The sequence below is a fragment of the Ursus arctos genome, unplaced genomic scaffold (assembly GCF_023065955.2).
Source record: "Ursus arctos isolate Adak ecotype North America unplaced genomic scaffold, UrsArc2.0 scaffold_10, whole genome shotgun sequence".
In the NCBI taxonomy this organism is placed as follows: domain Eukaryota; kingdom Metazoa; phylum Chordata; class Mammalia; order Carnivora; family Ursidae; genus Ursus; species Ursus arctos.
Genome location: NW_026622764.1, coordinates 58,916,997 through 58,942,691, shown reverse-complemented (window position 1 = coordinate 58,942,691; position 25,695 = coordinate 58,916,997). Strand labels below are relative to the sequence as shown.

At 43.4% G+C, this 25,695-nt stretch overlaps 1 protein-coding gene across 3 annotated transcripts in view; it reads right to left on the bottom strand.

Annotated features, from left to right (window-relative positions):
• The window catches only part of WDFY2 (WD repeat and FYVE domain containing 2), a 173,873-nt gene that overhangs the window by 23,481 nt on the left and 124,697 nt on the right, over positions 1–25,695 (bottom strand). For all 3 annotated transcript variants that reach the window (XR_006408846.3, XM_044381793.3, XM_057308912.1), the window contains exons 5-7: positions 22,287–22,437; positions 15,138–15,250; positions 2,066–2,192 (exon numbers count right to left, since the gene is read on the bottom strand). Coding sequence is in view for 2 of the 3 variants with exons in the window: in XM_044381793.3 (XP_044237728.1) it covers positions 2,066–2,192; positions 15,138–15,250; positions 22,287–22,437 (391 nt within the window). In the remaining variant the exon portion in view is untranslated. The remainder of the gene's footprint in view (positions 1–2,065; positions 2,193–15,137; positions 15,251–22,286; positions 22,438–25,695) is intronic.

The window sequence follows — 25,695 nt, the reverse complement described above, 5'->3', positions numbered from 1 at the left end:
CCTTCCTTCCACTACCTTCTGTGAGTCCCATCCTCCTACTTCCAGCAGCTCCGTTATCTTCCTGGGCTCCATCTCGGGCACTCAAACCCACTCGAACAGGGAGACCCCAAGTGATGCTGAGGAAGTTCATTTCTCCCTGGCCATGTGACAGCAGGCAGCCCCTCGCAGGCTAAGGCCTGGGGACGAGGAGCCCCTCCCAGAGTTCCCTTTATTCCTCAGCTTGAGTTAAATAAAGCACCGGGCAAAGGCCTTCTGCCATCATTCCTGTTTAAAGCCAGCACGATCGGCAGCTCCTGATCTCACCAGCCTGCCATCCACTAGGTTTAAGGGTGTGGATTATCAGGATGGACTCCCAAGCGTGGTCAGTTCCATCTTCGAAAAGGCCAAGTCTGTACTCCTTAGAAACTGGAAGACCTATTAGTTCAGGTTCCATTTTTCTGGGACTGAGAGACTCTATCTCAATTTTACAGCTCTTCCTTTCTTACCAAACGATAGGTGCAAGGTTTCCAGATCAGCAGTTTGCACGAGGGCACTCAGCACACAGTGCTGCTGGCGTTGGGCACTGTTACACTTTACTACCTTGTGGGTGGGTCATGCAAGACTGCCTGCAGGCTTTATTAACCACTGTGCCAAAAAAAACTAGTTATGAGCTCATCTGAATGAGCCCAACAAATATTACTGATCTTCATTCAAAACTGGCCTTTTATTTCTCCGAGAGAGCCTGAGGTGGCAGGAATTACTTAGCAGATTGGAGGATAACTGAGTATAACAGGACTGTGTTTGGCTTCTCTTTTTCTTCATTTACATGGATGATGTCAACTCCTTTTATACAATACTGATGCATGTCCCCTTGTCACGGAGATAACTACAAGTGAATGATTCCCCTAATGGGCTGATGACGAGGTCCCAGTGGCCCCACAAGCCAGACAAGGCCCCAGACAACGGGTCTATTCTCTAATGTGGGAAAGAAGGCCTCGCAGCTACTTCTCGAAGACTAAATTCTAACACTAAGATGATTATTTGTGCAGAGGCCTCCGAAATCGAATCCGTTCATATCTAATAATCCCGACTGTAGATGTAACTACTTAGGGGACTATTTTAAAATCAGCGTTTCTGGGTAGATTTACAAAAAGAACTAATGTTACTTAAAACCAGTCAGTTCGTGGGGGCCTTACTAACGTTTGTTTATGGCTGTCCAGAGTTGCTGTTAACATCACTGTGAAAACTTTACAAGTGGAAAACAATTCAGATTAGCTTTAGAGCTCTAAAGCGGGTCTACAGTTCTCTGCCCATGACCAGGCTTTGCCCCCAGGACGGGTGGGCAGCACAGGGTGGGAGAGGTCAGAGTGCGGCCGGAGGGCCTCCGGGAGAGCTGCCTGGGAGGCTTGGTACAGCGGAACAGCACAGACAGCTGCGGCTCCCAGTGACTGGAATCTTCACAGACAGGGTCCAGGAGTCTACATTTTAACAAATTCCTGGGTGACTCTCTGCACACTGCAAAGTTTGAGAACGGCTCCAAGGAAACCCAAAGCTTTCTTTGCTCTTCCTCTCAGCCCTGTGAAATCCGCCCCTCAAGGAAGAAGAGCCTGATATGAATCAAGGGGAGTCCTCAATAAATATTTGGTCAAGTACAAAATAGAGAGTGTAAGCATAGTATCGTTCCCCTTTTCCTTAAGTTGCCAGGAATCTTGCCACATTTGAACTCAATTATCGAAATTCCATAGGCCTTCGTGGCTTATATTTTTAAGCTTTTTTTCCCTAGCATTCTAAATCTTTACTCCTAAGTCTCCCTGGTTCTCATTTTTACTTTTTATTTTTTTGCTGCCATTATTCTATTTTACGGTTTTTGCAAGCACTCTCAAATCCTCTGTGGAATTAAATGAGGTATAAATAAAAAAACATACCTATGCACAGATACAATTCAAAGTGGCCATTATTTGTGTTCCTGCAACGTTCCTTCCCATGCTAAGATCCTGCCATAGACACCGGACCCCACGCCTCTGTTCTAGCTTTCCGCTGGGAATCTTTTCTCTGAGTTTGTTAATAAAAGCACCAGCAGCCTTACTTGTGTCCTTGGAGCTCGATGGCTGTTCCTTTTCTCCCACCGATGTCCCACATGATGACAGAGTGATCTGAGCTGCCCGAGAACAACACTCGCTGGACAGGGTCCCAACAGAGAGCAGTCACCCCACCTGCGAGAACAGAACAGCTGGTTATCAGTTACAGAGTGACAGTATTAATCACCAATAAACGTGAGTGCAAAGGAGTTAGGATCCAGTGCAGTTCTTTTGCTTATAGAACAAACAAATAAGTCCCTGAAGAGAAAAAAAAACTGGCTCCCAGAATAAAAGTCCCATCCTTTCAGCATTTTCCCCCCGACATTTAACGTACCATAAAATCAATTACTATAAAAACCAAAAGAAAACGAAGAAGGCAATTAATTGTCAGACAAGAGACGCAATTCAAACAATGGAAAATATCACAGTACTTGGAAATATTAACCGTATTTTCTTAACTTCTACCTCCCACCCTGACAATCACAGACAAGAAGTAAATGGAGTTTTGAAAAAACTCAACTGGATTTTTTATTCTTGAACACAAATACAATTAGACGACAACATCGGAATTTAAAATTTATTTTCTCTCTTTGGGAATTTAAATTTACAGATTCTAGGCACATCATTTACATCCTCAAGTGTCAGTTTCCTCGACTGTAAAATGGGGAGAACGGCGATACATCTGACATCTACATACAACTACGACTCCTATGATGATATCAGTCCAGGCCTTGCCTACTTCCCAGGGTTGTGGTGATAATCAGCTTGGGTCGATTATCTAGGACTCCGTGAACTGTAGCGTGCAGTTCACGTGTTGGTTACTAGCATTACTCTACTGGTGCGGCTATTAAATATTATAACAGATCTTTCTCTCTGGTAGTCCCCTTATAAATCAAAGTCCTGCATGATGAGAACAATATTAACTTTTTCCAATTAAGATGAGCCCAAAGCCTACAACACTTAAGAATGTGAGAAATACCCATTTTTTACATGATCGAAAAATATGATATTCTGAAAAGAACATAAAATAGCATCTTGTTTATGAGAATCTGACATTTTTCTTATTTAAGATGATCCATTTGTTCTAACAAAGTACTGCACTTTAAAAGCTTTTAGGAAAGTTTCTTTTATATAATATTCTCAGAAGGTTTTTTGTGGTTTTTTTCTAGGCTCAAAGTGAGGGAAATGTCCCACTATTCTGGCTTCTGCTTAATCACTTCTCCCCCTACCTGCACGACATCCTCCTGTCTGCGTACAAGCAAACGTCACCACCCCCGCCTCCGCCTCCCCCCTGCCCCCGACCTAACAGCACCGTGTACACAGCCAGCCGCACACAGGCTCTAGTGTTGTCTCTTGAACGAATGAAGGAGCAGACGAATGAAAATACAAACCTCTTTTTTCATCCACAATTCTTGTTATTTGGAACTCCTCTACTAGACTTACTAACCCTTCAAAGTTAAACACTGTTCCTCCTTTTGTACACCAACTCTTCATTCCCTGATGCTAAACTCCATGATCACGAGCAGTCCCTCCTTGTTCCCGCTTTCAGGTACCCATGGACACCTGCGGTCCTGAAGCAGATGATCCTTTTTCTGCAGGACCCTCCGAAGGCCAGCAGTGGCCTAACACTGCGTCACAGGGCCTATGTCATGCACCTCATGTCAATTCACCATGTAGGCACTGGATCATCTCACATCATCCCAAGAAGAAGGGTGAGTGCCGTACGATAAGGTATTTTGAGAGGGAGAGAGACCCCATTCACATGACTTGTATTACAGGATATTTAAACACAGTATGTCCAGGGATCAGTACCGTCTGTAGTTTCAGTCATCCACTGGGGGGTCCTGGAACTGTCCCCCACAGATTAGGAGGGATTACACTAATAGATACTTTTCAACCATTCTTCAGTATTTGACAATGTAATACTTCAGGATGTTCTATCCTGCAACACGTTATTTATTCTCACATAGTAGCCAAGTGACTTACTTTGTTAAATAACCGTGGCAGAGTTAGCTGACCGTCCAGCTCGATCTCTATTCCCCTCCATGTATGGCGCGCTCCCTGGAAAGCTGTTGTCCTGCAGGGACCACATTTACCGGCCCTCTTGCATCTAGCGGGCGTGTGACCAGTTCTCAGCAACTGAACACAGAAAGTAATGTGCATCCCTTCCAGGCCAAGGCAGTTAGGATGTCCCTTTTTCACTTTCTCTTCGTACTTACTCCTCAAAGACTCCAAGACTCAGGGCATGGAGTAACTACATTCTAGAAGGAACCAGAGTCCCTGAATTACCATATGGAAGAGAGCCGTAATTCAAAAACACCCGCACTGGATTGTAATGTGAGCAAGAAATAAACTGCTGCTTTAAGCCACTGAAATGTCAGAAATTATTTGTTAAGAGCAGTTAGCATTAGCTATTATAATGCCATATATTTACTGGGATATATAATGAGACTGACTGGCCCAAGGGGCATCTGGGGGGCTCAGTCGGTTAAGCGGCCAACTCTTGATTTTGGCTCAAGTCATGATCTCAGGGCTGTGAGATCGAGCCTCATGTAGGGCTCCTAGCTCAGCAAGCAGCCTGCTTGAGATTCTCTCCCTTTCTCTCTGACCCTCCCCCTTGCTTGTGTGTGCTCTCTCTCTAAAATAAATAAATAAATAAATAAATAAATAAATAAATAAATAAATCTTTTTAAAAAAATTAAGGCTGGCCCAAGAGGAAGGTGAGAGTCACCAAAAGCTTCATAAATCAGGCAAGTAAAAAGAAGTTACTAGTGTAGACTGTTAATACTGATGCCTAATATTTAGACAGAATTGGAGAGGGCCCCAGTTGGAAAATCACTGCATCAGTATCCAAAGCAATCCACTGTAAACTGAATTGTTTTTTTTCCAAAACTGTATCTTAAGTCTAAGCACTTCTCAGTACCTCTACTACTACCATCCTTGCATGAACCACTATCAAAATTCTTGGCCTAGAAAATTGCAAAGCATGACACATATTTTGTTGGAAAGTCTATGGGGGCAAAAGGCACCCTCATACATCACTAATGTACTGCAAACCAGTACAACAGGGAAGGCCATATCCAACCAACCACACCTGCGCTTAGCTTTTAATCCAGCAATCTCACTTCCAGGAATTTATCTTGAAGACACCGTCCCCATCCCCACCAAGTAATCCAAAGACACATATGCACAAGGAGAAGGCTCACGTAAGACAGTGGGTGAGTGAACTATGGTACATTCACTCAGTATTCTGCAGCTATGAGAAAGAATGAACAAGATCACTTAGGCGGATAACAAGTGATTTCCAGGACACACTGTAAAGTGAAAAAGGCAAAGCACAGAAAAATAGCTACGCTGTGCTACCTTTCACCTAAGAAGAAAGGGTAAGGAATGAGATTTGCTACCTTCGGCAAATGCAGGGAACAGCAATGGAGAAGGGATGGAGCAGAGTGGCACTTCTCTGAGTATATTTTTTGGTTTGGTTCTGTGTTTTGGAACCAATTAATGTTTCACATACTCAAAAAAAACTAAATAAAATCAACAAGGACTGTGCGGGGGCGGGGGGCAGGGTGTGGACCCCAAATAGAATATAAACAGAAACAAGGGAACCTATCTGTATTACAAACGAATGATATGACCACACTGAAGGGGGTAGGGGGAGAACTCACAAAAGTCACTCTGGAAAATAGTAATTTGACTACACAGTCTAAGGCAAATCAGAAGATCTGTACACAAATATAGTATTTTAGTTAGCAGGTTTGCACATGGGCTATGTACATTAGCAGTTCTGAAGCTATTCGGTGTGTACTTGAGGATTGCGCAAGTAAATACACTGAGGATGAGAGCTGAGTTTCTCACTATCATCACAGGAGTTACAGCTGTGCGGGGGGAGATTAGAATAAACTCTTTTGGTGTTAGACTGGAATTGGAAGTATCAGTATGCACTCCTGTGTGTGTGTACACAATCACCCCCCCCCCACAAACACAAAAGATAAAGATATAGTTACAGATGTGTGAGTACACACATATATTTCCTAGGTCTGTCTACTGATTGGGCCTAGAAGCAATGATCTCCCCCAACAGTGAGCACATGCAGCACCCAGATTTTGGCTTCTATATATTATCTGTTCTTCAATGAAAGAAACGGCTGCAGGAATGATTAATTCTAGGGCTGAGGCACGAAGTTTACAAGATGAGCCAGGAACATTGTGTGGTATCAAAAAGTAAGATGTGGTATCAGAAAGTGAAGGGACAAGGGGTGCCTGGGTGGCTCAGTCAGTTAAGTGTCTACCTCAGCTCAGGTTCCTGGGATGGAGTCCTGAGTCAGGTCCCTGCTCAGTGGAGAGTCTGCTTCTCCCTCTACCCTCCCCCCTGCTCGTAGTCTCTCTCACACTCTCTCAAGTAAATAAATAAAATCTTAAAAAAAAAAAAAAAATGAAGGGACAGTCAAAAGGTCACAGAAGCTGAACTGAAGAAGCCAGTGTCCCACTGGTCAAACCTGGAACAATTTGAGCAAGAAAATAAACAGTAGTAACGAATTCTCACACACAGAAATAATTAAGAACTCATGAGCCCATACTGGTATAAACAATGGAAAAAATAAATAAATATGGAGGAGAAGTAAAGTTTTTCCTTATAATAAAATTCCAACCAAAAAGTGTATAAGAGGCACCCTCTTATATATACTTATACTATACTTATACAAATTAGAAAAAGGACAATCTGGCAAACACCACAGTCGTATTTGTTTCTGGTAAGAGTCATCAACGGAGTCTCAATGGATAGTAAAATTACTGGACAGAAATATGATGAGAAACAGTATTTATAGAGTTTCAAAATATTTCCTCGTAAAATACTTATGAATTAAAAAGGGTGACTAAAGCAGAGAAACTTGGCAGACACCGCCTTACCCAAATGATCAACGTTAACATCACCCGAAACAGGATAAATCAGTATCATGTGCCTCTGGACACCATCCACTGAGAAGGGCATAACATCACTTCCATGGTATTCTTATAAAAAATGAATAGCCTGAATTTAACCATGAAGAAACAGCAGACAAACTCAAACGGAAGGACATTCTGACTAGTACTCAAAAATGCCAAGGTCATGAAAGACAAAGGAAGACTGAAGAGCTGTCTCACGTTGAAGGAAACTAATGTCCCCAAACGCAACTGGTCCTGGCTCAGCTTGTGAACACCCCAAGGGCTCAGAGTATTACTACACATGCTTCAGTAAGAGTGGAAAAGATGGAAGAAAAGGCTTCAAGATGGGAAGAAGGATGGGACTGGGGAGAAAAACAATTAGCTTTTGAGGTCCATCCCAGCTCCATGTGCATGTCCTAACAATGGTGTCTCTTGGAGTTTGGTGTGTAATCGCAAACCACAGCACTCATTTCAGATCAGTGCAAACAGCATGTGTTGAGTATCTTCCACAAGACAGATACCAGGTTTAGCTCTGCGGATATAATCATATCAAGTAAGGCTCAGACCCTACTCAACACAAATGTAGCCTAAGATGACGGCATTAGTTTGGAGAACAAGAAGGGCGTGCATATTGCGTTTGGTGGGGCATTCTCTCATGCAACACGTGGCTTCTCCCCTCTGCCTGGAGTGCCCATCTTACCTTTTATCACCCTAGTAACCTTTTCTTTCCTCAAGGTGCTCAGGAGCCGTCTCCTGCAGGAAGCCTTTCCCAACACTCTCAATCGAAGTGAGGTTCCCACTTCTGTGTGTGTTTCTTTCTCCACTGCATTGAACTTAATCAGATCATAGATCTGTCCCCACAGGAGACTGTGTATTCAAGCACAGTACACAGTGCCTGGTACACAGCAGTGCTTAATAAATGCTTATGCACCTGGCCTGTGAGTTGGATGGCAGAGAGCAATGGGAAGAAGAGTAAGCCATCACTACAGAGGTGTCTGGCAGAGCCTTGGGATGGGGGCCAGTGGGAAGGCAGCGCACCAAGTCACAGGGGGGCCCCAGGGGGAGGGAGAGGAGAGCTGCTGATGGAACAGCCTCTCCCTTCCAAGGGGAGTGTTCCAGCAGCCCTCAGCAGACAGCTTCCTGAACAGTCCTTCCTACAGATGCTTTTGGCAGTATGGAAAGGCAACCCCCCCATCAGCAAGCCTGCACGCCAGAGCAGTGCAGACCCACACCTCTGGGCGGTCCACACCCAGCGCATCCCCCTCGCCGTCCACATCCAGGTCAGAGAAGAAGAGCCAGGGGCTACGGCGGGTGTGGGTTTCCGGGTTTTTATTTCAAATCACAAGCATCCTTTCTTCCATTTCATTTTCCTTCATTCAGATTCCTCCATCTTTCTGCTCCCCCTCATTTATATGGGATGCTTCTCCCTGCCTTGGACCTTCATAATATATGACTGACAGAGCCGTTTCTAACATAAATGAATTTATCCTTAAAAATAAAGGCTTCTGGGGCACCTGGGTGGCTCAGTCGTTGGGCGTCTGCCTTCGGCTCAGGGCGTGATCCTGGTGTTCTGGGATCGAGCCCCGCATCAGGCTCCTCCGCTGGGGGCCTGCTTCTTCCTCTCCCACTCCCCCTGCCTGTGTTCCCTCTCTCATTAGCTGTCTCTCTCTCTGTTAAGTAAATAAATAAAATCTTTAAAAAAAAATAAATAAAGGCTTCTGTCATTATAAAATTTATACTATTACATTTTCTCATAAATGAAAATTTTAGTGGTTGCATAATATCCCAACACATGGATGTACCTTATTTCACTTGTTACATTTTTCTCAACTTTTAACTATTATAAATTTTGCTAAGATGAACAGTTTTATTTGTAAAACTTTGTTCATGTTCCTATTTAGAAGAGAGTCCCAAACATGAAACTAGATCAGAGTATGAAAACTTTTAGAAATTTAATACATGTTACAAAAAGGCACAGCGAGCTCATTTCTAAGAGACGTTTACAATGTATCTTGCAAAAGCTAGAGAGGCTACGAGAAGTGTTGCAAAGTCAGGGCTGAAAATGGCTGGGTCTGTCCTTACGGGTGTGATGTGGCACCTTGCCAGGAGCGTGCCTTCCCACCCTGCAAGGCGAAGAAGGAGTGACTAAGTGAGTCTCCAAAACACAATGCCTCTCGAACAAAATCTCGGCCCTTTCAGCTGCTGCATTTTGCAGTTACTGCAGGCTGAAGTGAGGAGTGTTGCTATAAAGTTGAACGTGCCCTGCCTGCAGGCTACCCCTTCCTCCCAAGATCCACAAACGGACATCCCACTGTCTCCTTGCCACCTCTCCAGGGGCATCTCTTCAAGCACCATGATCTCTCCCCCCAGGCCGCTCTAACCTCCAGTGCTCCTGGTTTCAGCAAATGGCATCACCATCCACCCAAATGTTCCAGACAGAAACCTGGGAGCCAGCCCCACCTGAAGTGCCGCTGACTCCTCTCCTAAAAAGATCTTGAGTCCCTCCTCTTCCGGCCATGCCCACTGCCATCCTCCCAGGTCAAACAAGTGGGACTCCAGCAGTAGCCTTCCTTCGAAATATTCTCCACACACCCATTCTCGTCCCCACTCAATCCACTCCCGCTGACGTGACGGTGATCTGTTAAAATGGAAAGCAGCCCACCACCCTGCTTACACTTCATCACTGGTTTCTCACTGCCTGAGAACAATGTCCGACGTTCTGCATGTCGCCTGGGAGTTCAACCTCTACTCCTCGCCCCTGGCTCTCCACACGGCCCATGGGACTCCACACAGTTGCTCACTTTCCCACTCCAGGCTGTATACCCGCTTCACACACCTGAGGCCTAGAATGGTCTCACCACCTGGGTAACTCCTCTTTCTTGTTAAGGTTTCATTCAAACACCACTTCCCTGGAAGTCTCCCTGTAACTCTCTGGAGAGGGAGGCCCTCTTCTTTGCTCCCGAAGCAGCCCCTGAGCGGCACTAGATCAAAGAGTATGAAAACGTTTAGAAATTTAATACATGCTACGAAACTGCACAGTGAGCTCACTTCTAAGAGACTGGGACTGGGACGTCACAGTATTTGCTGCTCCTAACATTTGGAGGAACTACTTGGCATTTATTGGTTTGATGATTGCATCCCATGACTGGAAGGTGAATAGGCGAGCATTATGCTTGTCTGATTCACCCCCATATGCCAGCACTCATCATGCAGAGGGCTAGTAACATGGAGGACTTGATGAAAATCTGTGTCTGCTGGATGTGAAAGCCATCACTGTAAACAAAAATCAAGTTTTCAGCTTAATGATTTGAGCTTGCGTATTTGCATGAACTATGCCTCTCCTTGTCTTATTTTTGTTATAGTTATACTGTTACTTTCAATAATTCTCCTAGCAGGTAATGAACAAGTCTGTATTTAATTTTTTGTTAAGTACCGTGCTTTGGCGATTTATGTTGAAGCCCTTCTGTTTCTAGTACATTCATACTAACCAAAATAATCCTTAGAAGTAAAAGAAAAAAATGACTTTACTGATACTACGAATTTCCAATGGTTACAATCTGATTCTTCCCCTCTTTGTTCAAGTCAGTGTGACTTTCTGGTAGAAATATTTTCTAATTTCTGCAGAAATAGCAAAGAACTATGATACTTGGCATTTGGTTCCACAAATAAAACCAGCAGAGGGAGCAAAGGAACATAAAACTAGTTTCCTAGGTCCCCATGGATTAGTAAATGCTATGTTGGCCTCTGGTATTAGGCCAATTCCATCACCAACCCACATTTCTATATGACCTTCTGTACCATAACACAGAGTGACGGGTGAATGGTTAGGACTCTGTATACATACCACTGTCTGCTTCTGAGTTTGGATCTGGACTGATAAGACCCCCAATATCATTCTTTAATGGATCTGGGCTCATGTTAAGGTCTTTGTTTTGGGGTAAGGGAATGAGATTAATCCTTAAAAAAACCCTTTTCCCAGAGTTTGGGACCTCTCAGGGCCCAGAATGGGCTGGCCGTATAAGAAGAGCTCGACGGTATGTTTGCATCATGAAGGAATCTCTTAGACATCCCTGCTCTGGCTACAAACGAATGAGCTGTGCTATGGCCAGACTGGCGATGGGTACATACTACTGTCTATGGGTGATAGCAGTGAGTTGACTATATGACCTGCTACATTTCCTTCACGTTAGTTGCTGACTTTCCAGGGCCACATCTGGTCTTCCTCAAAGGTAGTTCATAGAAGTCATAGAAGAACGCTTTAAACTCGGAGAAAGATAAGGCATAATGCCAAGGTGACATTCTCTATTAGAACTAACCCGGAAGACAGGAAACCTCTGGGCCACATCTGGCTCACCACAGAGCAGTAAGCAGCAGCTGCTCACCCCTTTACTGGCCCAGAGGCAGCAACAGAGAACTCAGAGCACAGCTATCAGCTGTACAGTGAATGGCTGACTACCAAAGAGCCAGGCTGAAAGCTGCCTCTGACTAAACAAGTCTGAGAACTACCCCGTCAGGTCACCAGGCCTGCCGAACTCAGCACCGGAATTTCACCTTGGGCCTATCCACTCCTGGCTTTCCTATTACTCCTGCCACATTCTGAGGGGCAGTTTCCAACTAGCTTTCCAATTACACTCTCTATTCTGCTGCCAGAACAATCTTTTAAATTCTGACCAGGTTAACGTCTTTGCTTAAAACTCTTTCATGGTTTCTCATTGACGTCAGGCTAATGCCTCAGTGATCCAAACGGACTCTCACTTCCTCTCTGGCTGCCCGCCACCTCAGACTCAGTGTGCCAGCCAAAAGGAGTTACGAGAGTTCCCAGGAGAGCACACTCTTGCAAATCTCCATGCCTTGAACGACGCTGATTTTCTCTGCCTGGTGTGTTGTTCTCACTTCTTTTTCACGAACTCAACACTCACTCCTTCCCATATATCTTAGGTCAAGCAACACCTCCACTGGGAAGGCCTTCCTGATGGGCTCCCACTCCTGTCCGAGCTAAGTGCCCATTCTGTGGTTCCTGGAAGTGCCCCGTGCCAGCTTCCCCCTGCCCCTGCCGCCATGTCACTCTTTGGCTCCTGTCTCTCTCACTGGGCTGTGAAGAATTTGAGGAAATAACTGTACCTTTTATTTCTGTGACAGGGAGTAGTGGCTGAGATCAACTAGGGAGAGCAATGAGTGTAAAGAGACCAGGGTCGAGGGCAGAACTCACAAAAAAGATCACTAAGGAGATGAGAAAGAGCAGTCAGAGAGGCAGAAGAAAACTGAGAGAGAACGTGTCACAGAAGCCAAAGGGAGGGCTGTTACAAGCAAGAAGGAAGGACCACAATGTAAAATGCTGCCGGAAGGTTAAGTATGACATGGTTTAAAACACGTCCACTGGATTTAGCAACCAGCAGGTCATTGGCCACCTTGGGGACAGCCGTGTCAGAGGAGCGAGAGACCAGCCAAACTGCAGGTGGGTGGAAGGCAAACAAGAGGTGAAGAATTTGAAGGAGCTGGAAAAGGACATTCTTTTAAGAAGCCTTACTGTTTGCAACAACATGAAGACATTATGCCAAGTGAAAGAAGCCAATCACAAAACAACGCACCCTGTAGGAGTCCACTCTGTGAGGTACGTAGAGCAGGCAAATTTGCAGAGACAGAAGGTAGAATGGTGGTTGCCAGGGGCTAGGGGAGGGCCTATGGGAGTTAGTGTTCAATGGGGTCAGAGTTGCAGTTTTGTAAGGTAGAAAATGCTGTGTGGATGGATGGTGGTGATATGAAGGTCCTTAATGCCACTGAACTGCATGCTTAAAAATGACTAAAAGGGTGAATTTTCGATTATGTACATTTTACCATAATTTAAAAAAAGAAAAAAGAAGTACCGCTGTTAGGAGAATAAGAAAAACTGCTACGGGGCGCCTGGGTGGCACAGCGGTTAAGCGCCTGCCTTCGGCTCAGGGCGTGATCCCGGCGTTCTGGGATCGAGCCCCACATCAGGGTCCTCCGCTGGGAGCCTGCTTCTTCCTCTCCCACTCCCCCTGCTTGTGTTCCCTCTCTTGCTGGCTGTCTCTCTCTGTCAAATAAATAAATAAAATATAAAAAAAAAAAAAAAAAAAAAAAGAAAAACTGCTACAACAGGATACAGGATTGAGAGGGTTCTGTTCCCTGAACAGAAAGCCAAGACATTTAAGCATGTTAATACATTGAGAAGAGTGCGTTAGTCAAAAGGGAGACAAAGGGAAGAGATTTTGATGTGGAGACCCCAGGAGAATCAGCCCCGGGCCAGACCACAGGAGACTCCTCTGTGAGGCATGAGGGTGAGAGGTGAGGAAGGGGTAGAGGAAGTGTGTTTGCTGGGGAGGAATATAGGGCAGACAAGAAAAAAAAATTTTTTTAAGACTTATTTATTCGAGAGAGAGAGAGAGAACGAGCGTGCACATGGGGGGAGGAGGGACAGAGGTGGAGGGAGGGAGGGAATCTCAAGCAGACTCTCTGCTGGGTGAGGAGCTGGGGCTCAATCCCCCATCATGACCTGAGCCAAAAATCATGAGCCGGATGCTTAACCAACTGAGCCACCCAGGCGCCCCAAGAAAAGCAGCTTTGAAGCTCTATCTGATCACCTCTATTTCTCTCTGAGGGAGTCTGGGAAGGATGAGGGAGTCTGGGAAGGGTGAGGGGGCTCGGGGAGAGTGGTGAAGGTCTGAAGAAGTCCCGGGGAGTACCGAGGCCCTGCGGAGGGACTGTGGAGGAACTGAGACAACACTGGCAGGTGGACTGGAAGGGTGAATCTGCAGCGGTGACGGTGGCCTGGGGCACAGCTGTGACTCGCGGCAGCCCCAGTGGCTGAGCTGCACAGGGGCTGGCGACAGTGTGAATGGCACACATGTTCTTCCAGGAAGCACCAGGGCGCCTGAACTGAGAGTGCTGGGTGGCTCGTGGCTGGAGTGACAGCCCTCTGGAAAGCAAAAGAGGATGGGTGCAGACACAGGGGAATGAGAGACCAAGGACCGACTGGTCAACAAGGCTAAGAGCAAATGGAGCTGGAGGCAGGGTTTAGAAATGCAAAAGATTAGGAGACTGAAGTTCCGCAGTGAGACACAGAAGTTTAAGGTTCCTAACGTGGGACATTTCTGGGTCCCTACAAGGCCAGGCCTAGCCAGGGTGTAGGCGGCTAAAAAGAGAAACCTGATCAGGAAAGACCTGGGTCCTATCCACAGGGGATGCTTCTATGTGTTCTTCTTCCCAGAAAACACAGATAATTAAGATTATCTTTTATGACTCTTTTCCCTTGGATTCAATTTCCTCTTCACTGCATTCCTTTTTTCCCCTTGAGGACATCTCTTATGATCTAGGTACTATCCCATTTTACATCTTTATTCATCTACTTGTGTTCTTATGTGCCATCTAAACTCAATATGAACCTCGTTCTGTACTAAATCATAGATTGGTAATCTGTGGGAAACATACAAAGCCCATTAAGAACCATGAAAACAGGCAGTGACTCATTTCCCAGGGTCAACATCACATCACATATTAAAAATACTAGTAAAAACGAATCATTATCATCTATTCATGTGTTTCAAAGGCTAAGCATGGATATTTTATATTACCTTGCTTACAGGATCCTGAGCAGATCCTGATTCCCTCCCCAACAAACAAATCCTAAATAATCAAAGAGCCCAGAAGGAAGCTGAAAAGGAACCTGTACCTTTTTATGTAGCTTAGCTACCCACAATGAACATATTTTTTTATTTCACTTGTCTTAGAAGTGGGGGAGTCTGTCTTGCACACCATCTTCTGGCTCCAGGGATGGAAAGGACAGACTGAGACAGCTGTCTTTTTGGCCTTCCGAGGTTTGTGCAGTTGCCACATGGTCTCAAACAATGTCTCATCAACATACGCCAACACTGGCTTTCTCCAGTGTGACATGACATAGAGCCAAATCACCAACATTTTCGAAACAGACTGGCTCCTTTTTTGTATGCACCGAAAATTGTAGAAAATGTTTGCCATTATATCTTACTGAACCATTCTGAATCAGTTAAATGTATCATGTGTATTCGAGCACACTGTACTCTGTCACTTTCACAACATGGCATCCGAGCGCCAGAACACGCGGCCGGTGGCATGTCATTATGAGAGCGGCACACGGAGATTCTGCTTGCAGTCCCACCTGTATGTCCTCTGAATGTTGTGACCAGCGTGCAGTTGTCTTGCTCCAGTTTGAGGATGGTTACTTGGCCTGACTGGTCACCAATAAACACGTGCCGGGTTTCAACATCAAATCTATCATGTAAACATTAAGGATCATTTCTCAAAATTGAGCGGACGGATTTACGTACATAAATAAATAACCCAAGAAATGTACAAATCCCATATGAAGAAAGCTTGGACATAACGCTGAAAGATACAAAAGTAGACACAACAAAGTGAAAGATGCAACATTATGGGACAGTAAGACTTCACACGATAATGATGTCATTCCTTACATGAATTTATAAATTTAATAAAATCCTTATAAAAATATCAACATAGGTTTTTTCCTAGAGCTGGGGAAGTTTAAGTTCATATAAAAAACAAATAAACAAGAAGAGCCAGGAATATTCTGAAAATAAGAGCAATGCGGTATGTGATAGGGGAGGTCAGCCCTACCAGATATTAGAACGTGTTACAAAATCTCTGCAGTGAGACCTGTGGTATTGGTGCATAACCAGACAAACAGATCCACGGAACAAAACGGCAAGTCTAGAAACAAACCCCAAAGCATACAGAAATGTAGTATGTGTCTGATGAGGGTGGCTCTTCAAATGAATAAGGAAGACATGGGTTTAAAAAAAAAAAAAAGATGTTGGCATAAACCGCATAGTCATTTGGAAAAACAAAACAGGATCAGTATTTCACATTCTGTATCAGGATAAACTGCAACTGGATTAAGGATCTAAATGTAAAAATGGCAAATATAAGTTCTAGAAGGGACAGTTCCTTTATAACCTTGGAGTGAGAAAGCCTGCTACTCAAAAACATAAACAACAAACAAATACCACCAGCAAAGCCAAAAGACAAACTGGAAAAAATATTTGCAACTTATGTCACAAAAGGCCCAAACCCCTAACACAAAAAGAACAATCAAGAAGAAAGCAACCACAAACCTAACAGAAACATGGGCAAAATGTAGGAACACACGGTTCAAGAAGAAATGAAGATAAAAATGAAAATGGTGTGTGAAAATGAAAATGTGTGAAACAGGCCTGAATGCTAGTCTTTGGAAAGCTGCTTACAAGGCTGGCTTGGCGTCTGGCAACTTGGCGGGTCCCACCTTTAAGAGACAAAAGTGGCTCACTGTGCCTTAACTGTACACAGAATATGGTTTATGCCAAATACCTGCTTTCCTACTTAGTCTGGAATTTCGGTACACGCCAGAGAGAGGCTGCCTACGTGACCAGTCTCCAGTACAATCCTAAGGCACTTGAGTCTCTAGTGAGCTTCCTGGGTTGCTAGGTGTTACTTCTAGAGATCTAGCCCAGCGATACACTGGCCAAAGTACAAAATGCATGCCTGAGGCTACTCGCTCCATATTATTTTAAATTGCTAAAGTTGGAAGACAACAAAAAACTTCCATCCCAAGGGGACTTACTGAATTAACTACAATACGCCCATGCAATATTAGGGGAAAAAAGAGCTCTGTATCATAAGCAAACTGACATGGAGGAATTCCCAGGGTATATTATAAAGTGGGGAAAACAAGCGGAGGTACATAGATACACTACCTTTGCATAAGAAAGAGAGGGCAACAGAAGTGTGTGTGTGTGTGTGTGTGTGTGTGTGTGTGTGTGTGTGTTTGCGCACATGCGCGCGCCCCTGCAGCACATGTGCTTATTTTACAAAAGGAAGCTCTGGAAGAATAAACTGAGATCTCACACAAGGGGCTGCCTAGGGAGAGGGGAGAAATAAGCTGAAGGGACAGGGCTGGTGGTGAGACTTCTCTTGTCGTAGTTTCCATTCTGGAACCATGTCATTACTTTACATATTAAAAATATATATAAAATCAAAAGAAAAAATCCCCCAAATCGACAATTAAGTAAAATCAATGAACCTATCAAGTTGGTGATATAACCATAGTTAGCAGAATCATTCATGTGACTCTAAAACACAGCGTTTCAATCGTACATCCTTAGGAGAATACATTCTAAGGACAAAGAGAACTCCAGAGAAATCTAAAACCTCATTCCGTAGTCTTGCCATAATTCTGCTATTATTATTTTGAAACAGCTTACATGAACCATAGGATAAAGCAAATATGTTAATGTTTTAGAAGCCATAATTTTCAGCCCAAGGTAAAAGAATCAAGTACAAAAATGAAGTAAAAACCCTATAATGTTAAATCTGAATTTATTATATGAATTGATGACTTATTTTCGTTTCAGAAATACACACATACATTTCCTAGCCATCTTTGAATACTACTCTTCACTAAAAGAAATGGCTGACTCAGGGCTGGGACAGGACGGTACAAGATGAGCTTAAGACATGTTGTGCCAAAAAGCAGGGAAGTGCTATCAAAGGCAAGTGGGGTTGTATCAAAGACACTGGAGCCAACATGAAGGGGCTCTTACTGGCCAATGATGGGACAGTATTAGCATCAAAAAAGGCAGGTTACTGAAATGTACCGGATATAATATTTTAAAAAAACCTAAGAGTTTATAATAATGCTCAAAAAGAAAAAAAAAAGATGCCTATTGGAGGTAACCAGGACACTGGATTTCTACTCTGAAAATGAGCAATTAAAGAGAAATAATTAAGAATTTATGTTGCTTTTCCCATACTAATTGTATCTCAGGGTAACCAAATAGCCCTAGTTAATGAGGGAAAGTTCTACTCTATAGAAGAATTCCAACTAATACATGTGGAAAAAATGACATAATTACAAAATCACCATTTTGCAACCCTAACGAAAGAACTGGTTCAGACAAGACCACTAAAGGCAAGGCATGTGGAGGTCAGCGCTGCAGGGAGCCAGCAGTCACCACCTGGAACACTGACCAATCTCGGTATCGCTGGGAGGGGGTGACAACCCGCCATGAGGTGCCTCCTGCAGAGAAGCAGTACGAACCAGACAGCACAACCAGCAGTGTTCTTACCAGGAGCTGGGTCTGAACTGAATCAAGATTATAGGGGTAACTCTCAGCTTACAGAAAAACATGGGAGACGTGTAGGTAGAAGAAGTGAAAAGACATCATGAGGAAGTAGAGATCACTTTAGAATGTGGGGCTGTCTCCAGGCACATGGACTCAGTACCTCCAACAAGTTACAGAAGCATAAAAAAAAAGTGAAGGGAGGAGATCGCTGCTCTGGATTGAGAGATTTAGGATATGACAACCACAGTCAACGTGTGACCTGCGTCTGGACCCGATTTCAAACTCATTCACTGCAAAAAGCCAGTAAGTGAAATGTGAAAATGGATCGATTATTCTACAATATCAAGTAGTGGTTATAAATTTTTAGGAGTTATAGCATTGCGATTACTGAAAAATTCTGTATTTTTTAGTAATGCACAATTAAGTACATAAGGATGAAATGATGTAAGGTCTGAAATTTGTTTCTGAATACTCCAGCAAGGAGAGAGAGAAAGCCAAAAACACAGAAGAATCGACGCTGATCTGATGAGCATGTGAGTATCCATTATGGTCTCTTCTCCCAGTTGAGTGGACTCCCAGTTGGGGAGTTGGTGCGTGTTTTGAAAATTTTCATAAAACATCTTTTTTAAAGTGAAGGAGAACAAGGCACCACAAATTCTCCAGTCTCAACAATAAGGGAGCAGTTATACTCTCCAAACAAGTTGTCAGATATGTGTAAAACAATATAGATATGGAATAAGATCACCTTATAGTCACCTAGATTAATTATAAGGAAACAGATGAAAAAACAAAAGCACTCTGACACCCAACAGTCTTTACGATGGCAGGTAAATAACAGTAATCTCTTAAAAACATATAAATGCAACAAAAGCTATTTGAAAGAGCACTGAAATAAAATTATCGTACAACCTCAAAGCCAGAGTGATTGGCATTAAGTATAATGAGGAAATATAAAAATCAAGATAATCTTATAGTTTTCCAATACTCTTGCCCTGAATACGGTAGATCTAAGAGACTTCCTGGTGAAAAGACTTTGTACTGTACAGAGTGACATCTTGGAAATATCTCCAACATGAATAAAGTCTTAAAATGAAGAGTCCCTAAATTATTTCTGTGGAAGCATGAAAAATGTGATCGAAACATGGTCAAATGGCAAGACTGAAAGGTGAGGCTAAAGTATTCACAAACTTAAATACTAGCAAGTGAAATGGGGAAGGAAAACAGTTCTATTTCCTAACATCAACTGCCATGTGACCTTCGGGAAATACCTCCACTCTACTCTGTTTCGCTGCACAAAGGGCTAGCCGAAAGATTTTAATACCCAAGTTCTAATCCTGATTCTGCCAGGTAACAGTCATGTGACCTTGAGAAAGTCCCTTAACGTTTCTGAGCCTTGGGCTTCTACACTGTGAAAATTGAGAATTTGCAGTCTTTTGGTTTGTACTTCTAATTATGGTTCTGAGAGTGAGCTAAGTACCATTATGCAGATGTACTATATAAAACTCCCAGGAACTGCAAAAGTAAAAAAGATATTTTCTTCTTTTTCCTTTCCTTTTCTCTCTCCTCTCCTCCTTTTGATTATTGTTGTTAGCGTTATAGCTCTCTTAATACTTGAAGCCTCAGATCTTTAGTCAAAGCAACGGGAGATTTTAAGGTTATTCAGAAATTGGTAATTCAATTTTTGAAAGGTTGGCTCTTTGTCTTCCTTCATTTCTCTACTTGAATTTTGGTTATTTTCACTGCACACGTACTTCTCAACTGTGAGGCTGGAACGAAAAAAAGGGGCTGAATTCAACCTGACTTCTATCACTTGCTGACACGGATGAATGACTGTCTGAGGTGGAGATGGGGAAAAGGTGGTTTATCTGTGTAAGTTTCTTATGTATGCTACCACTGTCCACTAGGAAGAGAAATTGGGGTACTGATATTATTCTGAACATTTTATGTTGTTTCAGATCTTCTTCCTTCCCTGAAGAAAAGAAACCTGTAAGTATGGAAGGTGGCAGAGAAGAGGAAAGAAGTGGGGTGGAGGGTTCCCATGAAAAAATGTGTTTAAAAACTGGATTTTAATGTGAACCCCAACATTGCACGGGTATGTTAACACTGTTAACAATCTGTGTAGCAGGCAGCTCCTAGAAAACCCTCCCCCAGCCTTGGGAAAGTCACATGTTTCCTATATGAGACCCTCCGGGAAAAGCAGTACTGATATGCCATCAGTGTGCATACAGCATGGGAAAATATCAAAGGTACAAGGATATAAGGCCATTCTTAAATCAGGAGCAAAGAGAGGCACTGTGGCTGGGGAGGCAAAGCTGTGGAGGTGAGGGAATCTTCTGGAAGAGCCTGCCTCTCTGTCTGTAGTACTGCAGCTACCCTCCACCTTAACAGCAAGGTTGGATTAGATGGTCGTTTACATGGGGAAATGAAGCCAGAGGCTTTCACACACATACAAAGGCTTCTGATATCTGATCACATGATTTTTTCTGCTTGGTAAACCACATGGTGTGTGACCAAAGGAAACAGTTGAAAAATGAAGGTGACTTTTGGAGATGACTGAAGGGAAGGGTCAGAGATCACACAGTCAGGAGACTTTCGATTCTGGGCATTTGTGTTCTGCTTCTCATTTTCAGATAGTTTAAAAAGTAAACTTCTTCAGGGCAAGATCTGTCTTTTTTCTATATCGCTTGGCTTGGCTAAGCAATACAGAAGAAGATGTATTTCTAGGCATGGCTAGTGATATAGAAGCCAGCATCTTAAGAACAAGTTCTATTAGTGCCTTTAGTCCTCGTCTCAAAAGGGGTAACATAGTATGATGGGAAAAAACAGCAGTGGAAGGCAGAAGACCCAGGTTCTGGTGATTTTCTAACATACTAGCTGGGTGGCTGCAGATAAGGCATTCGACCCTTTCCAGGCTTCAGCTGGCTCATCTGTAAAACAAGGAGTGACCCGGATGACCGCTAAGGGCCTTTCCAATTCTAATACTATAAGAAATGACCAGTCATCCATTGACAAGAGAGTTCATGTATTTCAGGCATTAGGCTTGTCTCAACTGGTTTTTAGAAAGTAAACTTTGGAGCTTCTTTTCTTAACAGGTGGTACCACCCTCTCCAAGATAAGTCAACCCTGCTTGTCATTCCTCATCACCCTCATTTCTGGCCTGCTTGGTACCTTGCCATTTTTATAACCTTCAACGATGGCCATTCTTAGCTTCTTCATCTTGCTCTTCCAGTGAGGAAAATAAGAGAGAAAAATAGGAGTGACAGCGCACGCACACACAGACACACACACACAGCTACTGCCGCACGTCTGCAAGGAGACAGCAAAGTACTTTGTCAGATTGTTGAGAATCACTGAATAGGCATTTTATAAATATGAGATGAACATCTGAAAGCAAGTCTTACTACTTCTTCCTGCTTTTGCTGACAAATGATCTGTTTCCATGTACTCCCTCATTCGTCAGAAGGTGGAGAGTGATTCTCTGCTTTTTAAACCAACAAGCCCAGGGCCCGTTACTCCTTACATGGCAGCATCACCCGCCCAGGCTTCACACCCAAGCCAGTGCTTGCTGCAGCCCAGGGGGCCAGACATGAGGATTACCGCACATTAGCAGGTATTCACACTGGGCACACGGGTCCCGGAGACTTGGGAGATAAGAATTCGTATCATTCTACGTATCCTGGAAGGGTCTTGTCCCTGGAACAAAGTCTGTACCATTACCGTGTAGATACCTAACCTACTCTGGTCCTGGCACAGTGGCTTCTCCATAAATATTTTAAAAATAAATAGGAATCCGGTGGTTCTTCACAATCTTAATATCTGTGTGTAAATTCCTTCTGTAGGTACAAAAATAAAAGGCTGTCTTTCATGGATGGTTTTATCTCCATGTTCTAGAATTCTGATAGCTGAGGCTCAGTGTCCTGTCTGGATGTCAGTCTTGTGTTACAGTCACCCCACGACCTGCTCAGCAGGATCTGTTGTTATTTGGGGGAAAATCACCTCACTTCCATCCACCTCCATGAGGACCCTCCATGATTCGTGTATCAGTCAAGCAATGAGAATGTTAATCAGCAGAGCAACTCTGCCAATAAAACAAAAAACTTTCAAGTTGCACATACCCAAACTTTTCATGAAAGAAAGGAGTCGACGGCTAAGTTCCCACCAAGGGATTTTTGTCCAGCAAAGGATACTGCAGGCCCGAGGCCACGGCACTGGTACGGTAACCTCCCAGGCGTTGCCCACTCTCCGAGCAGTGCCAGGCAAACTGCTTGTCCTGCCCCGTGCTCAGCACCCACTCCAGCTCCAGAACAAACAGGATCATCGTCACTCTGCTCTGATGCGCTAAAAGCCAAGAGAAAAGAAAATAACCCATAAAGCATCATAAAGGAGATTAATAAAGCATGGTCCACAGAGATGCGTCATTCTCTTCTCCCCGCCCCCAGAGGAAGCTGGACAGTATGGACTGGTATTACACACACAGCCTAGAACAGGGGTTCTCACCAAGGGTAGAGGTGCGCCACTGGAGAGGGACATGCCTGAGTTGTTAGACGATTTTTTAAAAGCTATCCATTTCCTCCCACTGTGCTCTTCCTTTCCCACCAGCACCAACCCCAAGTTTACCACCACCCAGAGTCCCCGTTACCAAAAGGCCTGGGCCACCTTTCTCAGACATGACAGAGCTGCTGGACTGGAGAATGTCAGACTCAATGTGACCACAGAACAATAGAATGCATGATGATCTTAACAATGAAGTCACCCGGGTGAGTTTATGTAAGCTTAAAGAAAGTAAAGAGCATTACTGTTCTCCTTTTGGTGAAGGATGGCTTATTAAACCCACAACAAAGTTCTAGATGAATTTTCTGTAAGAAATCAAATGCTGGAAAGGAGGGCAGAATTATTCCCAAGTGCCATGTAAAAGAGAAGGAAATAACCCTCATGTCAAAGTACACATACATGAGGTAAGGAGGGCAAGTCTCCAGGGTCGCTCATAAACAGAGGCAACACCATCACAGAATTACCACATTACACAAGTTTACAGTTAGAAGAAACTGTTTGTGTCATCTGCTCCTTCTCCCTAGTTCACATGTGGGTAAACTCAGGCACAATGAAGTTGAGCAGTTTGGCCAAGATCTCATGGCTTCTCAATTATCGAATAACATCAATAAAAATTTGCTTTCTTCTTATACAATTCCAGAAGATGAGGCAGAGGGGTTCCATGGCCACTGACCAGAGCTGACTGGAATGAACAAAGATCGGTATCCTTGAACCCAGACCTCACTGGCCTTGTGCCCAGGAGCTGGCAGTCTGGTGGGCAAGAGCAGACTTGTCACAAGCGTGATGCATGAGAGAAAACATCAGTTTCCCATTTGATCATGAAAATAAAGGATGGATCAATGCAACTCTACTAACAATATCGCCTGCCAATTTCTGAGTGTCTAATAAGTGCCAAGTACTTAAATATATTCTTTCACTTAGTCATTGTAATGACCCTACAAAAGTGGATGGTTTCTTCATCTTACAGACACAACCTGGCCTTGGCAGGATGGCCTTTTAGATCGGCTACCAAACCAATGAGTATCCACAGGACAGCCATGCCACCAAATGCCTGATATTTTAAAATCTGATATCTGAAGCACAGAGAATCTAAAGGGACACAGAGGGGATACAGAAGCAATAATACTATGACTTCTCTACAGTAAACACCTGCCTGTCAGAGTATCAGTCACCGTTCAAGATCAAACCGTTGTCTTTAACTTAAAAGACATGACTTCTTGGAGGAACTCCTGAAGATCTTGTCATCAAATGTCCAATTCAAGCTCCACCAATGATGGAATAAAAATGAACTTCTCCAATGGTCCAAGTTTCCCAAGTCTATTTCAGCGAGAAAGTAGCCCCCAGCACTTTGTCCCTTTTCCCCATCACTTTCTAAATCCAAGGGGATGACAGCAGCCCAGAACACAAAGGGGGGGGGGGTAAGCCCTCTGAGCTGCCATGACGTGAGGGGAGGAGACAGAGGCTCACAAAGGTTCAATGACTTGCTCAAATCTACACAATGAGTGACGAAACTAGAACTAAAACCCTAGGCCCTCTGCCAAAGTTGGTTCTTTTCTGTGTCAGGCTGCCTTGGACTACTGAAAAAACAACAACAACAACAACAACAAAAAACAAGCCCCAAAATTCAGAGCACATACTCTTTCTAAGGTGACATAATTCTTTCATTCAAAAAGAAACCCTTTAAAGGTACATACATATCACTAAGCTTCAGAAATGTGGGCTTGAAGTCTGGCTATACTTCTTTTATTTATTTATTTATTTTCAATTTTTTATTTTTTATTAAAAAAAATTTTTTTTTAATTATATTATGTTAGTCACCATACAGTACATCCCTGGTTTCTGATGTAAAGTTCGATGAGGCTATACTTCTTGAATAGGAAGGCTGAGAGAGGACATCCTTGTCTTGTTCGTGATCATAGGGGGAAAGCATCTCATTTCTCACAATTAAGCACCATGTTAGCTGTAGGTTTTTGTAGATGTTTCTTTATGGAGGTGAGGAAGTTCGTCTCTATTTGTAGTTGGCTCAGAGTTTTTATCACGAATGGGTGTCAGAGTTTATCAAATGCTATTTTTGCACCAACTGACAGGATCATATTGTTTTAGTTCTTCAGCCTTTTGATGTGATGGATTATACTGATTTCTGAATGTTAAACCAGCTTTACATCTGGAATAAATTCCCTTGGTCATGGGTATATAATTCCTTCTACACATTGTTGGATTGGCTAGAATTTTTTTTTAAGGATTTTAACATCTAAGTTCATGAGAGTTACTGGTCTGTAGTTTTCCTTTCTTGTAGTGTCTTTGGTTTTGGTATCACTGATTGTTTTTTAAAAAAATATATATTGAGGTAAAATTCACCAATTGAAACCATTTTAGAGTGTATAATCCAGTGGTTTTTAGTATATCCACAATGTTGTACAATCATCATGAAAAAATGTTCTATTTATAGAACGTTTCCATAATCCCCAAACAAACCCACATCCCCAACTCCCCTTCCCCTATCCCTGGGCAACCACTAATTACTTTCTGTCTCAATGAATTCCCCTATTCTTTAAAACACACACACACACACACACACACACACACACACACACACACACACACACAACTATTTATTTGAGAGAGAGAGAGAGACAGAGAGCGAGAGAGAGCACGCACAAGTGGGGGGAGGGGGAGAGGGAGAGGAAAGCAGACTCCCCACCAAGCAGGGAGCCCAACGTGGCGCTTGATCCCAGGACCCAGAGATCATGATCCGACCTGAAGTTAGACGCTAAACCAACCAAGCCACCCAGGTGCCCCCTCCCCTATTTCTGATATTTCATATGAATGTATTCACACAAAGTGTGGTCCTTTGTGTCTAGTTTCTTTCACTTAGCATGTTTTCAAGGTTCATCTACATTGTAGCATGTATCAATATTTCATTCCTTCTTAGTGGCCAAAAAATAATTCATTTCATTGATACACCACATTTTGTTTAGCCATTCATCCACTCATGGACATTCAGGTTGTTTCCACTTTTTGGCTACTGTGAATAATGCTGTTATA